At 37.7% G+C, this 21,915-nt stretch overlaps 1 protein-coding gene across 1 annotated transcript in view; it reads left to right on the forward strand.

The window, feature by feature from the left end:
* brinp1 (bone morphogenetic protein/retinoic acid inducible neural-specific 1) overlaps nucleotides 1-21,915 on the forward strand; it is a 126,047-nt gene that overhangs the window by 59,777 nt on the left and 44,355 nt on the right. Inside the window, exon 4 of the mRNA XM_038734213.1 lies at nucleotides 6,297-6,466. Coding sequence (XP_038590141.1) covers nucleotides 6,297-6,466 — 170 coding nt within the window. The remainder of the gene's footprint in view (nucleotides 1-6,296; nucleotides 6,467-21,915) is intronic.

The raw sequence follows: 21,915 nt of genomic DNA on the forward strand, positions 1-21,915 counted from the left end.
CATCAATGTAAAAGACATATTTTTATCTTACCTGGTAGCTTATTTTATTGTATTTGGTATTTTATTTTGTACTGCAATATCTCCCTTGAATAGTTTGGTGTTGATAACTGATTAATACTGAAGTGACAAATAAACCGTGTTGCATGCATATTTAATTCAGACAAGGCCTCATTCTTAAAGACATAACATTTTAATATTAATGCCGTTCCAAAATGACCCATACGACCCTTTCAAGAAAAGTCAAATGGACCAATGTTGTGGGTCCCTGATTAGTTTGCGTCATGCACATCTACATACATGTTAAAGATCACAATCTAAGTCTCGGTGCCTGTTTCACAATATTTCGCTGACTGACATTTGGTCTTAGTAATGCTCAAAGAAGCATATTGATGCGCCTGCCAAAAGCAGTGAAGAACAAGACTGCAAGGTAGCAAATGTTGATTTAAACAGCGCACATTTAAAATATTAAAGTGTTGCAAATGTATTATGAGGAAGGAAACGCACTCTACACATTTGTTAGGTCCCAAGGATGCGCATAAGGTGTTGATAAATTTCATTCAAACTGATGATGTAACCCCATCCCTTATCCCATTTTTAAAACTAAAGCCCTTAGTTTAGTACAGTATCACTTCTGGATTGTACCCATAAAGTGTGACCTTTTTTTTTTCAGTTTATTTATTTATGTCTTTGTCCCTTGGCTTCTTTTCATGGTTAAAACAATGGTGCCTGTGGTGCCTGGAAGCACTGGGCACCAACACCCAGTGCTCAGAGAACAAACAACTGTTTGTGGTAATACCCTTTGTTTTTGTCTGGATTTATGTAGACACTCTTTACTGGATACTACAAAGGTTTATGTATTTCATTTTTATTTACACGTGCACCCAGGGTGCAGTGAGGCAATGACTCACTAATTGTGCTACGGTTGTTAAACTTTAAAAGATGAATCAGATTTTATAGGTTTAAAGGATGTTTAAGGAGCTGAGCATGATCATATATTATCATAGATCCTTTTTTAATATATATATAAATAACATAACAATTATAGTAATAATAACACCACTTTTATCCTTTGTTGTCTTTGGAAATTGGACCATGTTAATTCAAAAGTCTAGCTCTTGGAGTAAGTGAATGTACTGTATGTAGTACTGTGGTTATGTCAGGGTAGGCCCCATTCTAACAAGCATTTATGAAGAATTGTCAGTTTCTTAACGCCTCTGACTGACAGCGTCTGTTGAAGATGTCTGACCAAATAATTATGAATTACTTGCTGCTTTTCTGCTGTCTGAACATTTTAAGGACCCTCACACCACCTGAAGCTGTGTTTCTGGCATATGTGGATGCTTTAAAGTAGGCATCTCAGGATGCGCAATTTGAAGTGCAGTTTGACATAGATGCTTAACATATCTGGTTTTCCAACAGTAACTGAGAACAATACTGTAGGTGCAGTATGTTTATTGACAATAGACTCCAAACATTTATATGTGTCTAGGGCTTTGGAATGGCGAAGGAGTAAGGACTGCATAACCAAGGCTGTATATAAATACTGAAGGAAGGTGTGAAGGACAGATTTCCATTTTGCTAAAGCTGTGAGGGACATATTTCAGCACATCTGTCATTCCCACTCCCTCATATGTTTGAAATCTGTTTTCCACTTTGAGTGAAAGGACTGCTGTTTCACCGTGAATTTTGATGGTATTTGTTCAGAGAGGTCTAGAGCGTTTGAGTTGAGAGAGAGCGAAGGGATTAAAATATTCATAAAAGTGTATGAGCTACCAAATAAAGATTTCACATGTAGGAGGGACTGTATCTTAGCTCTGGGGACTCATTTGCCCTCCTACTCTCTGGTGAACATGCAACCTACATGACTGGATCAGAGACCTTTTCAGTGCAACAGTCTTATGCATTCAGCACTGAAGAGGAAGAACTTGTTGATTGAAATGACTTGTGGTCACTGAACCTGAGGCTAGAGTTCATATGCAGAGCTCTGGCTGTGCCCTGGGTTGTAGTGGAAGACTACCCAGTGAAAGCTGTTGAGGCTACCTTTTGCCACATCATACTTGAAACTGTTGCTGTTGTTCTGCTGTCAACATAAAAGGTACAGGGCATAATTGGGCATTGAGAGCGTGGCTATCTCAAAGCAACAGCCCCACTTTCAGAATATCTCTTGCGTAAAGCTGGGACAATCCAGTTATAGTTGAATAGAAAAGGGGTTCAATTCCTTCCTCTACTTATTTGAATGCATTGTGTGTATGCAGTTGTTATGAAGTTTATTTTTGAAAGTGTATCCACCCGTTTTCAAGGAGAAATTATTACCGTAATTAGTCTTTCATTTATGATGTTTTCTCAATTAACTTAAGAAAAACAAAGTGTCCATATGTCACCCTGTGGTCCGTTGTGAAATACACAGATTGTGTTGAGCTTGGGACAGATCTTTTTATTACTCTAGGATCTACATGCATTCATTGTAAATGCAGAACAAAAGCTTATTATTATGTTATAGTCTGTTCCCCAAATTATCCAAGACTTTGAATGCATCTTTCTCATGTCTTTTGAAAGAGAACAATAAAACAGCATCCATAAGCTTCTTTCCTCTGCACAGGATAAAGCAGTATAGTTTAATGTTCTCCATAAAGTGACCCACATATGTACCATTAACACTAAATGGAGCACTCCCAACCATTCCATTACTTTAAAACCCTATTTGCACTTCTAACCCTCATCGATATCCACATGCACACACATAAAAAAAGGGGGGGGGGTACATATGATTTTGAGGTGAAACACCACATTGTTTTTAAATACCTCTCAGCTGTAAACCCATAAGCTCCTCATGAGCTGATTAATTCTGGTGGTGTGCCAGTAAGGAGTCTGTAATAATCTAACACGATGTATTACTTACAGAAAGGTGCACACAGATTTTTTTAAAGCCACAGAGGTGATGATTTTGCTTGACCAGCAGCAATAACCATAAAATATGTATGTACAGAGGACCTCATTTATGCCACAATAAGTTGCAATAGAGAAAAAAAGGGCAGATCAGGGGCTTAATGTGAGCCCATTATTCTTGTGCAGTAGTGTAAGTCAAGTGCGTGTAAGTAACTTTGCTAACCCCCGAGGGAGCGAGAGCATGGCAGCATCAGAGAATGGGGGCCTCGTCCCCTCAGTGCTTGTACTCTAACCAGGCATGAGACATTGGCCCTGACTGCCACCCACCCCTAGTCACGGTCACCACAAGTTAAGTGACCAACTCCAGTGCATCGCTGGGGGCCAAATAACCATTCACATCACTGGCAACCTGAACATATGTGACGTGCTCTTGAACAAGTTCCAGCATATGGTTGGCCATTTGAACAGTAATCTTCGAAGGCAAGGTTATGTGAGCTCATGGAAAGTGAATTGGTGTTTGCGTGTTATGCATCTGTTTCTGCTTGTAGGAATAAGAGATGGAAAAACATGATGTGGATACAGTGAGCAGCTCAACCCATTATAGTGTGTCAACAAACAAACATATGGCATGCAAATAAGAGAGATTGTCTGGTGCTCGGTAAATATTTGGCCCTGAGTGTTCACATTCTTCCCCCTGGTGGTGTGCAGACACTTACTGAAAGGTCAGTGGTTCAGGTTAAATGCATCTCCACCTCTTTACCAGCAGATGAGTAAGGATTTAGGGCTAACCCAAGTCTATGTTTGAACTATCTCAGGAACGACACCATCACTACCACCAACAACAACAATGGCTCATCAGGAGTGTTTGCCTTAATTCTTGCAGACAGTTATGCCAGCAACTGTTGTGTGCAGAGTTTTGGTGATTTAGGAGACAACAACTTGGCTATGTAAGGTATTTTTCTGTGGTTCAAAAGCATCATTGATGAAAAATAAGTGAAAAAAACAGACACTATCTGTGTTAGGTTTGAAAAGAGAGGTCTTTAGAAGAGAAAGAAATTGTTTAACACCTCTCCAGGCAGTGTGTCACCAGAAAGGGTCAGTAATTTGATTTAACCATGCACATGAGTAATTTTAGTCATCCAGATGAAAGATTCAGTGGAACAGTGGTAATCCAGGAACATGCCACACAGAGCCACAGTACAGATAAACAGGTACAATTCTCTTCCAGTGGCTCCACTTGGCTATAACACCAGCTGCCGCAGCTCCTGGACTCATCCCTGTTTTTCTAATTTTCTTGGCACTAATTAAATCTCTGCAATCTGTAATGCTATTTTCTATTTGTGTGTTTATATTCAATTCATCTTTTCCCTGTCTGGGGTAGCTGAAAGCAAAATGATATCAGATTTGATATATTTGTTCTCCACAGGATAACATTTTCGTGGTATTGAGGTAAAAATTCTATATCACTGGACCTCTCATGGAAATAATGCCACCCCAATAGGGATAAATCCGGGGACATTTCTGGGGATCGTGCCAGCTGGGGATAAAGCAGCAAATATGGAGACTGTTCCTGGAAAACTGGGGCATCTGGTTTCTTAAGCTAAAACTGCTTGCCTTGGTATTCAGACCTCTGACTTATCTCTCCTGTTAAGAGCTCCATTGGCAGCCGAGATAAGCCTGGATTGGACAATTCTCACATATAAAGATATCTACAGTACACATAATTTTAGACCAATTTCAAAACTGCCTTTTATTGCAAAGATTCTAGAAAGAATTGTGTCCAAACAGCTGCTCACTGTACTGGAAAATAACAAAATATTTGAAAAGTTTCTGGTTTCAGGAAGTACCACAGCACTGAGACTGCCCTGCTTAAAGTCACCAATGACCTTTTAATGTCTGCTGATGAAAGCATGTGCTCAGTCCTGGTACTCCTGGACCTTAGCGCTGCTTTTGACACCATTGATCACAACATCATGTTAGACAGACTGAGGCACTGTGTGGGGATCTCTGGTAGTGCCCTAGAATGGTTTTCATCCTAAGTGTCAAATAGGAAGTTTTGCGTGTCTGTAAACAACTATGTCTCTTCGTTCTGTCCAGTTAAATATGGTGTGCCTCAGGGGTCGGTCTTAGGACCCATTTTGTTTTCCTTGTATCTGCTTCCCCTTGGTCATATTATCCATAAACATGGCATTTCTTTTCATATTTATGCTGATGACACACAAATATGCCCGTCCCGATCCACAGACCCTGGAATGCTGAGTTCACTTAACAACTGCCTTTGTGAAGTTAAAAAATGGATGTCAAATAATTTCCTCCAACTGAACTCAGACAAAACAGAAATCCTGGTCATCGGGTCTCAGCAGATGGCAAATCAAATACTGCCATCTGCTGGTTCCCTAGTAAATCACACTAAGCCTGTGGCAAAGAACCTTGGTGTTTGGTTTGGTAGTAATTTAAATTTCGAGCAGCACACCACAAAACTTGTTCAATCATGTTTTTATCAACTTAGAAATTGGATCTATGTTAACTTTTAAGGACACCGAGACCATTTTACACGCCTTCATCTCATCATGCCTGGATTATTGCAACAGCCTTTTCACCTGTTTAACCCAAAAATCTATTGATCGACTCCAGACTGTCCAGAACTCAGCTGCCAGGCTTTTAACCAGAACAAAGAAATATGACCACATTACTCCTATTTTAGCTTCATTACACTGGCTCCCAGTATGTTTTAGAATTGACTTTAAAATTCTATTGATCACTTTTAAAGCTCTTCATGGCCTCTCGCCTTGTTATATTTCTGACCTTTTAGTCCCATACACACCAGCACATACCTGGAGATCCTTGGGCAGAGGTCTGCTATCTGTTCCAGAGTCTCAACTGAAAACTAAAGGGGACAGTGCGTTTGCTGTCAGGGCCCCGAGGCTCTGGAACAGCCTGCCCGAAGAAATCAGGTCAGCTGAGTCAGTGAACTCTTAAGTCCCTTCTTAAAACATAATTTTATAGGAGAGCCTTTCCCGATCTTATTTGACTTTATTTTATCCCTTTTATTTTATTGTATTTTACTAATTTTATGTTTATCTTAAACGTGTATTTTAGTCTTTTCAATGTTTTCATGCTTTCATCTTGTATTGTTTTCGTATTATTGTCTCTTGGGTATTATTGTCTTTACACTTGTTAAAGCACTTTGTAACTTGTCTTTGAAAAGTGCTCTACAAATAAAGATTATTATTATTATTATTATTATTATTTATTCAGTGCACCTTAAATTAAAATAATTTCTTCACTTGAGACCTAAATACTTGACTACCTATTTTACTTTAACGCTTTAAGTACATCAAGTACTTTTCCCCCAAAATATCTAAGCCAATATTTCTAATAATATTTCCTTTTCTTTATGCTACCTGTAGGAGAGGAGGCACTGACTATGTACCTGGCCAAAAACAAGCTGGACAGGAAGCTTGCCAATGCTACTCAGAATGTGGAAGCCCTTCATCAGCTGGCCTCGTCCTACTTCATTGACCGCGACGGCACGATGAGGAAGCTGCATGAGATCCAAATTTCCACCAATGCCATCAAGGTTGGTGCATATTGCACATGCATATGCAAAGAAATATTTACTGAGTCATGTCAATACTGTTGTGCCATGAAACATGGACTTTACCTGAGAAACAATATTGTCATATGCAGTGTACAGCTGGTGTTTAATACCAACAAATGAAACTGAAAAACAGAAATACAAATAAAGGGCATCTCAATGAGTTTGCATTAGCCAGAGTTGTAAGGTAGCATTATATTAATAAGTTAGCTTTAATAATAACATAAAATTAATATATTTCATAAAAGTACTCATAGAAGAATGGGTGTTATGAAAATGAACCAATGCAGACAATGCTACCACAGGGTGAAGTATTCCAGCAGAAGCAGATGGATTGTAAAACATACACAGAAGTGGAAAGTAACGAATTACAATTACTCACGTTACTGTAATTGTGTATTTTTTTTGTGTGTACTTTTACTTTTTAAAGTATTTTTTAAATCTGTAATTTTACTTTAACTTTAGTATGTTTTGTTAAAAGTCTTTTACTTTGCTACATTTTCAATCAAATCCGTTACTTAGTAAAAAAAAGTGCAAGGAAAAACTTCATCATGCAGTGTAAGCTGTGGAAAAATGCTGTATTAAGTTACTGCTAATCCAAACTGAACATTTCCTGCTGCCAGAGTTTCACATTTAAAGCATTCAGCTGGCGAAACACAAGTTGACCTTTATTTTGAAGTAGTCACAGGAAATGCAATCTGTTTGTAAGTGAGATCAGCGCTGACTGCTCTCAGTCATCAAAAATGCGTCTGCACAACAAGACAACCATCATTTTCAACAGTTTTCTGACAGTGTCCAGTTTGAAATATTGCAGTGAGTAATGCAACAGTCAGCAGCAGACAAGGTGAGCTGTTAGATAAAGAGCTGCATGCAACAGGTTGCACACCTCAACCTTCTCAGCCAGCCTATCACTCTGCTCACACTGATAAGCTATAAGCTAATAAAAACATTAATTTTGCGATAGTTGAAAATATTAAGCAGTAATATGATAATTATTTTTGAAAGTCCAGCCCCCATAGTGTCTGCTTGGAAAAATTCATGTCCTTGAACAAATGTAGTTGAGGACCCCTGATGTAGGTAAGTTAAATAATAGCCTACTTCCATTGGTGGCTAAAAATAAGTTTTCATAGTTTGGTAAGATGCTTTGCTCCAAATAGCCAAAAAGACATTGATGCATGACAATGTTGGTTGGCATTAACAACCTGCTGGTAACTAGTAATATCCCATTATACTAACGCTTATGATATCCCATTAAAATTACCACCTGTTTGAATGTAAATGGGGATTTGATTTAATTAAATAAGTTATTTTAGGAGGTTAAAAAAGTAACTATGTAACTCTTACTCTGAGTAAATTTTAAATGAGCTACTTTTCACTGTTACTTGAGTAGATTTTTTTTACCGGTAATTTTACTTGTACTTAAGTAAAAGTTCATCAAAGTAATCTTACTTTTACTTAAGTAGAATATTTTTGTACTCTTTCCACCTCTGAACATACATATACATACATGTGACTGAATGGTAGTCTCTGTGATTCTAAACACGTACTTCCTGTATGCATATTCATCACATGTTTACCACTAGGGGGTGCTGAAAATAAGATAACTATGAACATTAACAAACTGAAACAGGGCACATAGATTTATTTGAACAAATTACTTTGAATAAGAAAACAGCATTTTGGAGCTGTGCAAGACTATTGCCTGTAACTGCTTGCCATTCATGTGCTCATTTGCCCAGGGACACTAAGGAGAGGGCTAGGGAAAGGAATTGTAAAATATAAATAACATCAAGTAAAACCAAATAGGCCAGGGTTTTGGAATACCCCTCTCCTGTGACTATGTTCCAGTAATTAGCCTAAATGTTGATTCCTGTCTCAGGTGAAGAGAGAGATGGTATCTGCTTTGAATAAGGTTTAGTTTTAAAACTTTTGCACAAACAGTAACCAAACACAAAATGACTCTTTCTCTCGAACACATTGAGCACAGCTTGAAGTTCTACTTCCTTCAGAGAAATTTCCTAAAATCATACAAATGACTAAATTATACAAACTGGATTTCCCCTTATTATCACATTATCAAATGGCATGTAAACACACAAATTAAAGTATTGTTTTCTGATTAGTATATCCAGTCTTATAAATTTAAAGTCAGAATTTGAATGACTTGTACAGTTTTGTCTTATTTTTCTGTATCTCTAGCATAAATTTTATCAAATGCTTGCTAGGAGGATAGCACATAAGCATAGGCAGGTTAGTGAATCAGTAATATACCAAACACAGCGATAAGCATTATGATTCTATCTATGTATATCTGTATAACAAATAAATAATGCTGCCCAGGAGCCCAGGACAACATCCCCTGTCTGCTATGACCTTGCTCATATGCACCTTGTTTGCAAGGCTATACATATATGACAAAACTAAAAAATATGAAGTTTCAGTGCATCTGAGTGTGCAGCACTGCTTCTGGGATGTTTTGTTGTGTGAAGATGTCAACTTGATTAACAAGTCTGCAGTTCAGCAGCAAGGTCTGCTCACTCTGTTATGCTTCCAGTATAGTTGTAGGGACCCTGATAACCCAGAGCTGCTAAGCGTTTATTACTGACTATGAAATGCATCAGTGTATTGCTAGTATTATTCCACCCAAGTATGTTCACTTATAAATACATATTCAGTATGTCTAATATATCAGGGTATGTTTAGATCCATATAGTGACTAAATGCATATTACAATAATTGTTATAATACATTATTCAAACAAATAGGTAGGAGGGAAGCACAAATTTTTGAAACCCCAGTACTGGAAAAGCTTTATGTTTATATGAAATAGAGTCAAAAAAACCTCAATCAGCAAAGCTGCAGGTAGAATTGTGTTACCTGCCACAGTCAGATTTTAGGTACACTGAATGAGCTATCTGGTGTTCATTTCAAGCCCAGCTGATCATAATTATTTAGACTTTACTGGTTTTCCACAGGTCTGCGATCACACAACTCTTTGTAGAAAGCTGACTGCAGATGTGAAAATAGGCCTTCACCACAGAGATATTTGAATGTTACACAAATGTATAGACTTTCATTCTGCAGCAGTGCGTCATCTCCTGTAAATATCAATGAAAGACCATCCGAACTTTAATACCAAAGTCCGACTTCAGACTGACACATTTTGCAATCAGGGCCCTGGAGCTGAAAAGATAATATCTCAGTTTATCTGGGGAGCTCCAGAAATACCCCTTGTGGGTTTCTATAGACCACAATTTGTGAACCAGTGTCTTATGTGATGAATCCCACAAAATCACTTTTAAAATATGTAATCAAGGGTATAGATTAGGGCTGAACGATTAATTGTTTTAAAATCAAAATTGCGATTTGAAAGAATGCGATTAGCTAATTGTGTACAGGGCGTCTGACCCGTTTTACATGCAGTTACAAATTCACTCCATTGTCACCCTCGTGTGACAGACCTGCTCGCCAAAAACGAGCCAATCACGAGCGCGTGCCGCGGTTTTGTCCGGTGTCAACACATGCTGAAGTGTTTTGGCAGCGGAGCGTTTAACCTATACGTTGTTAACATGTTGTTAATTTGTCATTTTGTGTGCTTCAACTATGGATAGCAGCTCTCTGTGAGCCCGTTCCCTCCCGCTCTCTGCAGGCTAACGTTACATATACACATGGAGCATTTCAGAAGAAGACCGTTTTGCCGGTGTGATTTTGTTGACTTGTTCAGATTTGCGTATTTGTTCAGTTGTCCTTGATTTTTGTGCTTCTACCATGATTAAGTAGTCTACGTAGTAAAATTGTTTCTTTTTTTAATCTGTTTTAACTGTGTTTATTGTTGATGTACAATTGGTATTCTGCAAAAGGTGTTTTATTTTGAAAATCGACCAGATTCTCTATGCCGTTCTGTGTCTGACTTCCTGCCTGGTTCATCTGCTCTGTGCTGCTTGACCCGGTTTACATCCAAAATAGACTGGCAGTGAATATCGAACTTAGCAAAAACTTCAATTAAAAAAATTGCAAATCGAATCATAATCGCAATATCTGGCAGAAAATCGCAATTACATTTTTCCACAAAATCGTTAGATGAAACTAATCACTTCATGTCATTGATGAAAACTGTTTTACATGAACGAATGAAAAATGAACATTTTGACGTGTTGTTAAGACGAAGCTGATCTGGGGACTGGGAGTTTCATAATTGAGATGGTATAGTATTAGTATCAAAAATATAATTTTAATGTGAAAATGGCAATGATGCCAGTAAGTCTCATCTGAGCTAAAGATTAGTGGTTTGTATCATTAATCCTGCATGTAGACTGTTTGAAGTTTTTATTTTTCATTTGATTGAATTCAGCTGTCTGGAGGCAATAGATATAATAATTATTTATGTTTCACTAATTTGAAAAAAGCACATTATCAGAGCAAAGTGCAGTTACAGAACTTTATTCCCTTTGTGGCTTACAATTAGCACCAGGCTGTTACAAATCTGCTTGGTTATTTTAGGTATTTTAGTTTTTGCAGCGCAGATCAGCGTCCTGGAGGCATACTGGACGCACAAGGAATATAGAGATGCATGAAAACCAATTTACAGTTATCTTTCCTCTCTACATCACGAAAAACATCCTTTCCCTGTCTTCATCCTGGGTTATTGGGATGCAACAACTGCAAACCTGATGCCCTTAGCCTCACTGATAAAATGCATTTTGAATTGCAATGAACAAAAACATGCCAAAGAGCAGAATCATTGTTCCTAACTACATTTATTGGTGATGGAACAGGAAACGAGTTACTGTGATAGCGATTTGCACATTTGTTAAAAAATATGAGAAAGTGGGGTATGAGTGGAGCGAACCTGCACATACAGTGAACAAAGCGGGCTTGTACATACATACAAAACAGGGCTTATAAATTACATGTACATAACATTGTGACTTTATCAGTAATTGTATTGTGTGCACACTGAAATATCTTTCATAGAGTTAATTGTTTTTTTATATAAAACACACACACACACACACACACACACACAAACACATGCTGCTTCTTGGTATAGTCTTGGAATAGTGTTGAACATTTCAAAAAGTCTGAAAACCCCACAGCTGCTGCCATGCACCTGTGCCTGTGCACCTGCACAAAAACCTCCAATCCAACTCTCCCATACACCCACCAATGCTCCACCTCCCCTTCTTCATTCAAGGTGCACCTTCCTAGCTTTTTGTTGTTGTGAGTGACAAGTGGATTAAGGGACTCTGGCAGATGAGACTCCAGGTAGCATGAAGTCAACCATGACAAAATTAAGCAGACCTGACAGTGGCTGCTGAGTCAGTTTCTCAAGAAAGGGAGGCAGTAGGTGTTGAGAGGAGAGAGTATCCATGCGGCGCAAACACACACACACACACACACACACACACACACACACTCACACACAGTTACTGCAAAGCTGAGTGGACTGCATGTCTGCTGATCAAGACTGATGGACCTGTAGCATATGTCAAGAGGTGAGGCTTTGTCTGAGTGTGGAAAAGGGCTAGGAATAGATTGGTGTTTCAGTGAGTTTGTGAGGTAGTTCATAGGAATGCAGGCATGCAAGATAGCTTGTCTTTCACCTATCAGATTTGGCATCCTCTGAGATAAGTAGTAGTAGTAATGACTTGTTTGAAAATTGTAACGGACGTCTCTTGTTCTTCTAACAGGATGAAATAGCTGCTTAACAGGCTTTCTATACCAAACAAACATGGCTGTGTTCGCATAGGGCATAGGGTAAGTGGTGTATAGTAGGAATGGCTGCACACTTATAGTTTTGTTTGTAGCAAAGTTTTTATTTTATTTTATTTGTTTGGTACCATGCACCAGTGGTGCGAAAGTTTGTGAACTCTTAATAAATTTCTATATTTCTGCACAAATATGACGTAAAACTTTTCACACAAGCCACACAAAGTAGATCAGGAGTACTCAATTAAACAAACGAGACAAAAATATTAAACCTGGCCATTTATTCATTGATTAAAATGATCCAATACTGTATATCTGTGAGCTGCAAAAGTATGTGAAATTTTGTTTTTTCAGGATCTAGTGTTACCCCCTGTACAGCAATAACTGAAATGAAATGTTTCTGGTACCTATAATAATATTAATAATAATAAATGTGATTTATTATAGGCCTGTTTGAAAGATGGCATGGTGTTAGCCTGTCGGATGTGGCTGGGGAGGGCGTTCCAGAGCAAGGGTGCAGCAACAGAAAAGGCCTTGTCACGCCAGGTCCAACGCTTTGTCCTGTTGGGTTTTAGTGTTGGTGTCTGCTGACCTGAGGTGACATCTAGAGGTGTGACGGGAGAGGAGGTCGGCAGAGTAGGAAGGGTCCAGGTTGCTTAAGGCTTTGTAGGTGATGAGTAGAAGTTTAAAGCACATCCTGTAATTAACCGGGAGCCTGTGGAGGTCGTGAAGGAGAGGGGTGATGTTATCTCTGCTACGAGTGGAAGTGAGCATGCAGGCAGCGAGTTCTACACATATTGACATTTATTGAGGATTTTGTTAACTGTTGATCAGTCCTGCACATTGACTTGGAGGAATCTAGCCCATTCCTCTGTACAGCACATCTTCAACTCTTGGATGTTTAGTGGGTTTCCTCATATGAACTGCTCGCTTCAGGCGTTTCCACAACATTTTGATCGGATTAGGGTCAACACTTTGACTTGGCCATTCCAAAACATTCACTTTTTTCTTCTTTAACCATTCTTTGGTAGAATGACTTGTGTTTAGGGTTGTTGTCTTGCTGCATGATCTACATTCTTTTGAGATTCCGTTCCGAGATTTAGTTGCTTAGAAATAACCTGGGTTCCTTTGTGACCTCAAGGACTATTACATGTCTTGCTCTTGGAGTGATATTTGTTGGTTGACCACTCCTGGGGAGGATAACAATGGTCTTGAATTTCCTCCATTTGTATCCAGACTGTCTGACTATGGAAAGAGTCCAAACTCTTAGAGATGGTTTTGTAACCTTTTCCAGTCTGATGAGCATCAACAACTCTTTTTCTGATATCCTGCAAGAAAAGGTTCACATACTTTTGCAACTTACAGATATGCAATATTGGATCATTTTCCTCAATGAATACCAAGTATAAAATATTTGTCACATTTCTTTAATTGGGTTCTCTTGATCTTAGTGTGACGTGTGAAAATCTGAGTATGTTTTCAGTCCTATTTGTGCAGAAATATAGAAAATTCTGAAGGGTTCACAAACTTTTGAGCACCACTGTACCTTGGAAGGGGTGGGATTAAGATGAATTAAGATTAAGTAAGAGTATTAAGTCATTAAGTGCCATTGTCAACATTTAGTTCAATACCTTTTTTTCAGTTTACATTGTGCATACCTAATGCATATTTACATACATTTGTATGTCTGGTATGACTAACATTTTTCTGCAATTTTGGTGACTGCAGGCACAAGAAAGGATAAATACATTGTTTAGGAATATTTTATCAGAGGACAGAGTTGGCACAGCCTTCAGTAATGGCCAATCACATTAACTCTTCTCATTTAAAAGCAGCAGACAGTTTTCTAATAGGCTGGAGGAAGAGTCCACCTTCTCTGCAAACTTATGCATCACAATAACTATTTTGATGTGCACAAAATAAGATAAAATCATTTAGCAAAGGCTGGTACTGGTTGTGTAAGAGGATTTCAAGGTACACACAGATATGTACATAATTGTGGAACACCTTACATAAATATCACATCCCCCGAATTATAGGCACTATACTGATGTACATACTGATCACTATGTCTTCACATAGCTTTAGATTAAATGGGAGTTGAAAGAGCTTTAAATAGCAGCAGATTATGTGCAACAAGTTTTGTGGAAATATAAAATGCTTTAAATATAATTTAATGTTTAAATACTCTTTAAAATGTGCATAATTGTCAGATATAACATAACTAAAAATCATCAAAAGCTGAACTAGCATTGTGGTATATCTTGACTATAAATGTCGGCAGCATAAATTGTAGTTCTCCAGTCACGTTGCCAGCAGACAGACAGTGATCAGAATATGCAGAGGAAGCAAAGTCCAGCAGAAGGCATGGATCTATAAACACAGAGAACAAGGGCTTTGCTCCTCCAATATTGATTCAGGATGGCTGTGAGACCTGCTTTGGAGTGCAAACTTACAATCGGAATGAAAAACGCGTGTCAATACAGCAGAAATGTTTGAGACATTTGCTGTCTGCAAGTAAGCAGGTTGGAAGTCAAGTTCACTTTGTTCCACTGTCATTTGTAACTGCACTGTTGTAACTTTGGCCTCTAAGGAATTCGTCTTTTCATTTGTTTATTCATGATTAACTCAGTTTTTTACTTCATTTACGTCATTCACTTTATTTGTAGCATTTTCAATACATGGACTTAACACACACATAAATGGTTTCCCTGATTTTTTAAAAAATATGTTGAACATGTTTAAATTTATTATTATTACATTCAGTACTGACACTTAAAATAATGAAGAAGAAGAAGAATCTTAAAATCAAAATATATTAAGGGATTATACCATATTTATGATACTGTGCCAATGTTCTGCTTTTCTTTTGCTTGATTCCCCAAGGGTCAAAGAAAGGAGAGCCTTCTTTTATTCAATATTTCTGTATGCCCAGAAATGAATAAGTATATATATGCAGATGGCATAATGCTAAAATACTAATGCTATGAATAAAACTGCTGATTATTGGATTTTTTTTTCCTGAATTCAAAATGTTTCTTAAGTGAAAGTACAGATGTATTATCAGCAAAATGTATTTCAAGTATTAAACGTAAAAAGTACTATTTTTGCAGAATTGCTCCTTTGAAAGTATCATATTATTACACAATACTATATTATTCTGTTTTTGATTAGCATTTTGATGTTGCAGCTTGTCAAAGCGGAGCCAATCATATCATATAAGCATATAATATGTTTTCTTTTTTTGAACTAGTGTAAGTAAGTAAATGTAAGTACAGTAAAAATTTAAAGTAAAATTAGTAAAAGTAGTACTATTTCCTTCTGAAATGTAATAATAATAAAGCAACATAAATGGAAAACACTCAACTGAAGTTGAAGTATGTGATAATTGTACTTAAATACCTCATTAAATGTACTTAGTTAAATCACACCTCTGAGAGGTTGTCATATTTTAAGTAGCATTATTCTTATTCTTATTATTATTATTATTACTACAAGTATTTTAATTAGATTATTAAAAGCCCCTCAAATTACAGGTCAAACATTTCAAACTGATCCAACAAGATTTATGCTTTCAGTGAGTAGTGGTGTACTTATCTTAGGTCATACAGCCTCATCACAAACTAGTATTACAATACTAAAACAACCTACGCAGCTTCATATGAAAACCTAAAAAATACTGGATTAAAAAAACACAAAATCAAAATGGTTATTGACAAAATTTTATTAGGAAATACCAATGACTTTTCATTGCCTCTTACAAATAATTTCTTTTTTCTTGTGCTGTGCAAGATTTTCATGCATTGTCTATAATAAGGTACAACAGAGGGGACTTCAATATCAAGCAAACAAATGCAGTCAGAAAAACCTTGTTGATTAAACCCTTGGGAATAGCCATTAGCCAATAAAGGCTCAAAATATCCCTTTGAGGAGTATGAAAGACTGATTGTTATAGGTCCTGATTGAAAGTAGCTTTACAATACACCAACCACAATTCAATTTGATTTTGAAGTGAAAAGTGGCTGCATATTGTGCAGACAAGGGGCAAGCTGGCAGATGTCCCCTCCCTTCAGCAAAATGTCCCAAATGGTTCACGGCCAACTTTTGTTTGGCTCTACGCCTGATATCACAGAACTGTGTCCTATTGAAACCAAATGTATTATCCTCCTCTGAGGAAACGTAAAATCATGTTTGGTTGCTTATTTAAGATGTGGTAAATTCATATATAGAGTGGAAAATCTAAAACCAAAAATCACACAGTGTTTAACTATAGACTAGCCATTGAGTCATGTAGATGTAGAAATCTAGTTTATAAATACAAGTGAAGTCTAGCAATAGTTTGTTGTTACCAAACGAAATCCACTGTACAGCTAAATCAACTGCACAGAGTTTACACTATATGAGTCCAACTGAAATCCTATTCATCTATCCATTTTTTATGTTAATTATTGTGATTTTTTAAAATTATTATTAAAAGGAAGAAAAAAGATCTTTTGACAAGTGAGAGCCTTCTTTTATTCAGTATTCACTTGCAAGTGAGTGAGTGCAGGTACGTTTACCTGCCGTTTAATATGCTGCAACTGAGCAGGTAATTATCTATCTAGCCAGCAAACTGACATTAGCAGTACACTTTTCCCCTGTGAATGTTTGTTAAGTCATTTGTTCAACAAGCTGAGGTGCAGGACAAAACGTGTGTTCATGTTTGTAAGTTAGATAAGAACGAGAACTTAGCAGGAAAGCTAAAATGAGTTGTTCAGTCTGTGGTTCTTCTGTTGAGTAACAAGCTGCTGTCTGGCTCAGTGTCACCGTCTACGCTGCCTATGATAGAATGCTAAAGTTTATGCTTTATGCAGGTTTGTATCGAAATAAGGTCTTCATCGACGTAAAGGGATACCTAACTGTTCTGTCAAATTATTGCAAATCAAGGGGGCGCCATCATGAAACATAAAACTTATTAAGTATACATTTCTCTTTTTGGTTTCTGATTTTTTTCTCAAAGGAGAACACAGCGCAGGTGATTAACAGAGTATAGGTATGGTGTAGCAGACAAAAAAAAGTAATTTTAGTTAAGTTAGTTTAGTTTAAATGAAAAGGTATGTAATTTCATATTTGTAGTATATCAATGCTGTGAATAATTTTCGCATTATTTGATTAAACGTGTCATCATCAGACTACTAATGAGATGGCAGAACAGTATATGTGAACATCAGGGCAGCCAGCAGAACATATAACAATCAGTTTTTGATGACATCAGACATCTGTGCAGGCGCTAATGCAAAGCTTTCTTATTATACACTCAGTCATCTTGTCATCAGTGAGAAATACAAACAATTGTTTAATTGTTATTAGTTTCCTACAGATTGCACATGCTGTGTAAGCTGCAATTGTTGGAAAACTGAAAACGCATTGTTACGTGCATTTAAGGTTACATGCAAAATTGCCCCCTAACGAGCACTGATTTATTGTTAACATAATATAAAATATAATGTTAACTAGTAATCAAAGTCAGTAATAACATAACAACAGTGTCAAGCATGACATATGCTATAAACAGCAAGGGAGCCTTCTCTATGTCTGTCTGTCCTTTGTGCAGACTATATCCAATTACTTGTCACTAAATGTGTGGACTGATAGACTACGTGCATAGTGGCTGACTGACTTTATCAAATCTTTCATCCTTGATACCCTGTTCTGTCTCCCTGAGCCTCTGCACTGCATAAGAGGTCTTAGCTACATGTGTACTTTAATCAAAACCAAGACATGTCCCCACTGTATGCTGCTGGCACCTCAGCAGAATATTAGCCTTGTTCTTTACCTGAGACATACCTATCCAGAAATATATCAGCTAAAAGAAATGTGTTTTGTTGACCCACGCATTAAGAAATACACCTAAGCCACAGCTGTGCAATCTATAAGCTAAAGTAAGTAAGTAAAGTAAAGCACAGCTGTACATCACTGATCTATGTATTGCAGCTGTTTTATTAAATGTGGGGGTGTGGGGTGTGTGTATACATATATATATATATATATATATATAGATAGAGAGAGAGAGAGAGAGAGATTTCTATCATGCCTCACTGATAAATAAATGACATATGGTATGGCTGCATCTGATTTCTGCAAGTTAGGACTCCAGTGCGGAGGGAGGGTCATTTAGGAATGAAAATAAGATACCCAATAGACTGTTTTAATGGAAAGAAAATGTCAATTTTAAGAGTGAGTGTGATCATGGAGGAAGAAGTTTGATTAGACATTGACTGTCTGTTTACGTGCTTGCATGCCATCACGAATGTATATGAGCATGTGGCTGAGCTCTGACTATGCTGCGCTATTGTACATTCATTCACGTATGAAGTATGCACTCCTGCTGGGGAATGAGCTTACTGCACAAGGTCACCTATCCCTACAGTTACTCTGGGCTGATTTACACCAGCCTTCAATATGCATATTTGCTGATGTTGCTGCAGTGCTGTGGGTGGTGGTAGTGTAGCATCCACAGCCATACTATCCTATTTGTCAATTCACAGTCCAGTCATGTGAGCCTTGCGTAAGGGAAGGGGAATTTAACGTGTATAAAATATGACCCAGATCTTTGTCGACTGCAGTTGCCAAGTTTGGAGCAGTTTACATCTAATTCGCATTTGCCACAAGCAAGTATGAGAGATTTTATGTGCAGTGTTGCTTGAGTTACGTGCTTGAGGGTGCCACGGTTATAATTAGAAATGCCCCAAAGATGATAATTTTTTCTCAGTATCATTTTAAACAAATGAGTTACATTACAGTGGTTTTACAGAGACGTTTAATATTTTCCATAGAATTCTAATTAAAATATTCATACAAGAAATCTTATAGATTTACCTGGGAAATGTGCTATTACGTGTGTTCCTCAAATGTGGTTGCAGCATCCCTCTAATGTGACTTACAGTAACACTGTAGCCACATGTGATATGATATGACATGAACCAGGCAGAAAAAAATGTCCTCAGAGATGTTCCCATACCAGGCTTGGAGAATTACTGAGAAGCACGTCTCTTCATTTCTATGTATCCAGAAATAGCAAGTCATTAAGAGAATGGCAGGTGATGGGCATATTAGGAAGGCTCAGCAGAGGCGATGCGTAATGAAGTTCAACCTTACAGTATTCCTCCCTGTCCCACTCACCTATCTTATTGCCTTCATCCTTTGTTTTCCTTATCTCACATAGCTTCAAATCAACGTTTTACTCTCCTCTGTCTTTCAAGTTGAAATGCAACTTGGGGACACAGCATAATGTGAGGTTTGGTTTCTGAGAAATATACTCTCAGCATGGTTTGTAAAACAGAAGTGAGAACACACTGCTCCCACGACAAATTGCAGGAATTATAGAAATAATGAGAGCTCCATATGCTGTGATAATTTTAATGAACTTGGTCAAATCACACATCCAAGGGCGATATCTAATGCATACAATTTCATCTTCTCTATTCTGAAAGTGCTGCAATGCTAATGTAAAGCTAATACTGTTCAAACCTATAGAGATGGAGAGCCTTTTGATTTATTCCATACATTATAGCACAAAGTTATTTAATGCACTGAACTCACATAACTCTCCATTATAGTGATAACCTGTAAATGGTGAAACATTTACTGATTTGGGCAGCGTTACGAAGAAATTGATAGCAACCTTATATTTGATTGAAAATGACCTAATTCTCAGTGCTCTAATTAGGCATGAGGAAGGCCTATGACATTTATCATACAATTGATGTTCTGAGATGTCTACAATTATCCCTCCTAATTCACAGTGCTCCATGATAATGCATATTTTGCAGTGTCTCTCTGTAAGAATATTTGCATTGCTTACTATAATAATAGCATGCACTTTCTCTGTCATGAGCTGATCTTTGCCTCCATGTTGACAGCTGAATCGTGAAACTTTAAATTGTCTAACCCCAGGTTGGTTTAATTGGTGCTTTACTACTACTACTACTACTACTTCTACTAGTACTGCTGCTACTGTTTTACTGGAATGATCAACCATACAAGTGAAAAGGCCTATGTGCTAACAACACATGGACAGTTGTAAGATAAATACAGTGTAGTACATACAGTATGTTGTCTGCTACGGGTGCCTAATTAGAGCAAGTAGCTCTATGGTGCACAGCGCTAAAGGACACACAGAGTACATAATAGGCCCTCTAAACTTTAGGTACCAAAACTGCTTGGTTAAGTTTAGAAAAAGATCAAGATTTGTGTTAAAATAAATATGTTAATCCAAGAAGTTGTCCATGGGCTGTGTCGTGTTGTCTGAAGATAGAATCTTCTCGATGAGAGTGGGTCAATTAGGCAACTTCCAGTCAAATAGTGCCAAACATTTCTATTGTAATTTTAGGATATTTATGACAAGTGGATTGCTTAAGACTTAAACATGTAACCAAATGGTGTAAAATATGCTTGAGGTCAAAATGTTTGGCTGTCCTACTTAGCAATTGATTAACTCAAGTACAGTTCTTTTTAACATGAAAAGAAAGAATTACTTCTTTCTTTTACTGAGTCTTAACTCTAACTCACACATCCAGAACCCACATTCGCCTACACACACCTGAGGTACTGCAGCTGCATTGTATGTATGTCACTGGGAGGAATTTAGCATTTTGAAACACAAATAAGTTTGCACAGAGAGGAGAAACTTAGTTCTCCAACATTTGGGCTTTGGGGAATAGTACATGTACATTTGGTTGCCAACAGAAAATACAGAAACAGAAGAAACTTAGGATCTCATGTGCATCATCTCTTATTTACTTAGGTGATTTTCTTGATGGCAGATGACAATTAGAGAGGATGTTCCAGAACCATGGTTTCTGACTGTGGGCTTTGATATAGTCTGGGCCCAGTGGGATTCCACTGTTGTGTTCTGCTTAATAATCCAAATCCTCTAAGTCCCCCTCGGCCCACTTCAGTCCTTTGATTGCTCCTTGTATTTTTATTACGTTATACTCCCTTTTCATAATCTGGTGCACAGCACTCTTATGCTGAGTGCTGGAGAGAAAGAAAAGAGAGAGCCTTACAAGTGCTGCATACTGCTCTCCTAAAGTCATTCAGATTACAAGGGTCAGTCTCTAATCCATAAAGCTGGGTATGTCTGCTTCCAATTTGGAATAATAATTCTTGGAGAAAAATTACTGCATGGTGTACTGGCTGTGGCAAGCTGTGCTCATGTTTATGCACATGCATTAGAGTGTGTGTGTGTGTGTGTGTGTGTGTGTGTGTGTGTGAGAGAGAGATTTTGTGTGTAACTACTAATGTAAACGTGCGTGAGCTAGCTCGTGCATACGCCTGCATTGCCACCTGGGAACATGTCCGTTGGCTACAGAGGACAGATATTCACTTTGCTCAGTCACCATGGATCATGCAACACAACCTTTTGCTGGAAGTAATTCATTCGGTGATAAGCACAACAAAAAGGGAGGGAAAAAGCACCGTCAGCAGCCATCAAGATGGTAGAGTGTGATAGGCGCGTCTAGCTCTGTAATGAATCTGCACATGCACTTTATGCAGGGCCTTGAAGTTCATTTCAAAGTCCACTGCTTGGCTAGAAGGAAATCAAGAAGGAAACATTCTTGGAAATTGTGGACCAATTAGATGAAAAATCGTAGATGATTATTAATATCTCATAAATGGTTTTAACAGTCAAATGTAAGAAAATAGTTGCCAAGAAGCAAGGAAAATGCATTTGTTTTATT

The sequence above is a fragment of the Micropterus salmoides genome, unplaced genomic scaffold (genome assembly GCF_014851395.1).
Source record: "Micropterus salmoides isolate LMB-PRFRI ecotype aquatic unplaced genomic scaffold, ASM1485139v1 Ms_hic_scaffold_20, whole genome shotgun sequence".
NCBI classification, from domain to species: Eukaryota; Metazoa; Chordata; class Actinopteri; order Centrarchiformes; family Centrarchidae; genus Micropterus; species Micropterus salmoides.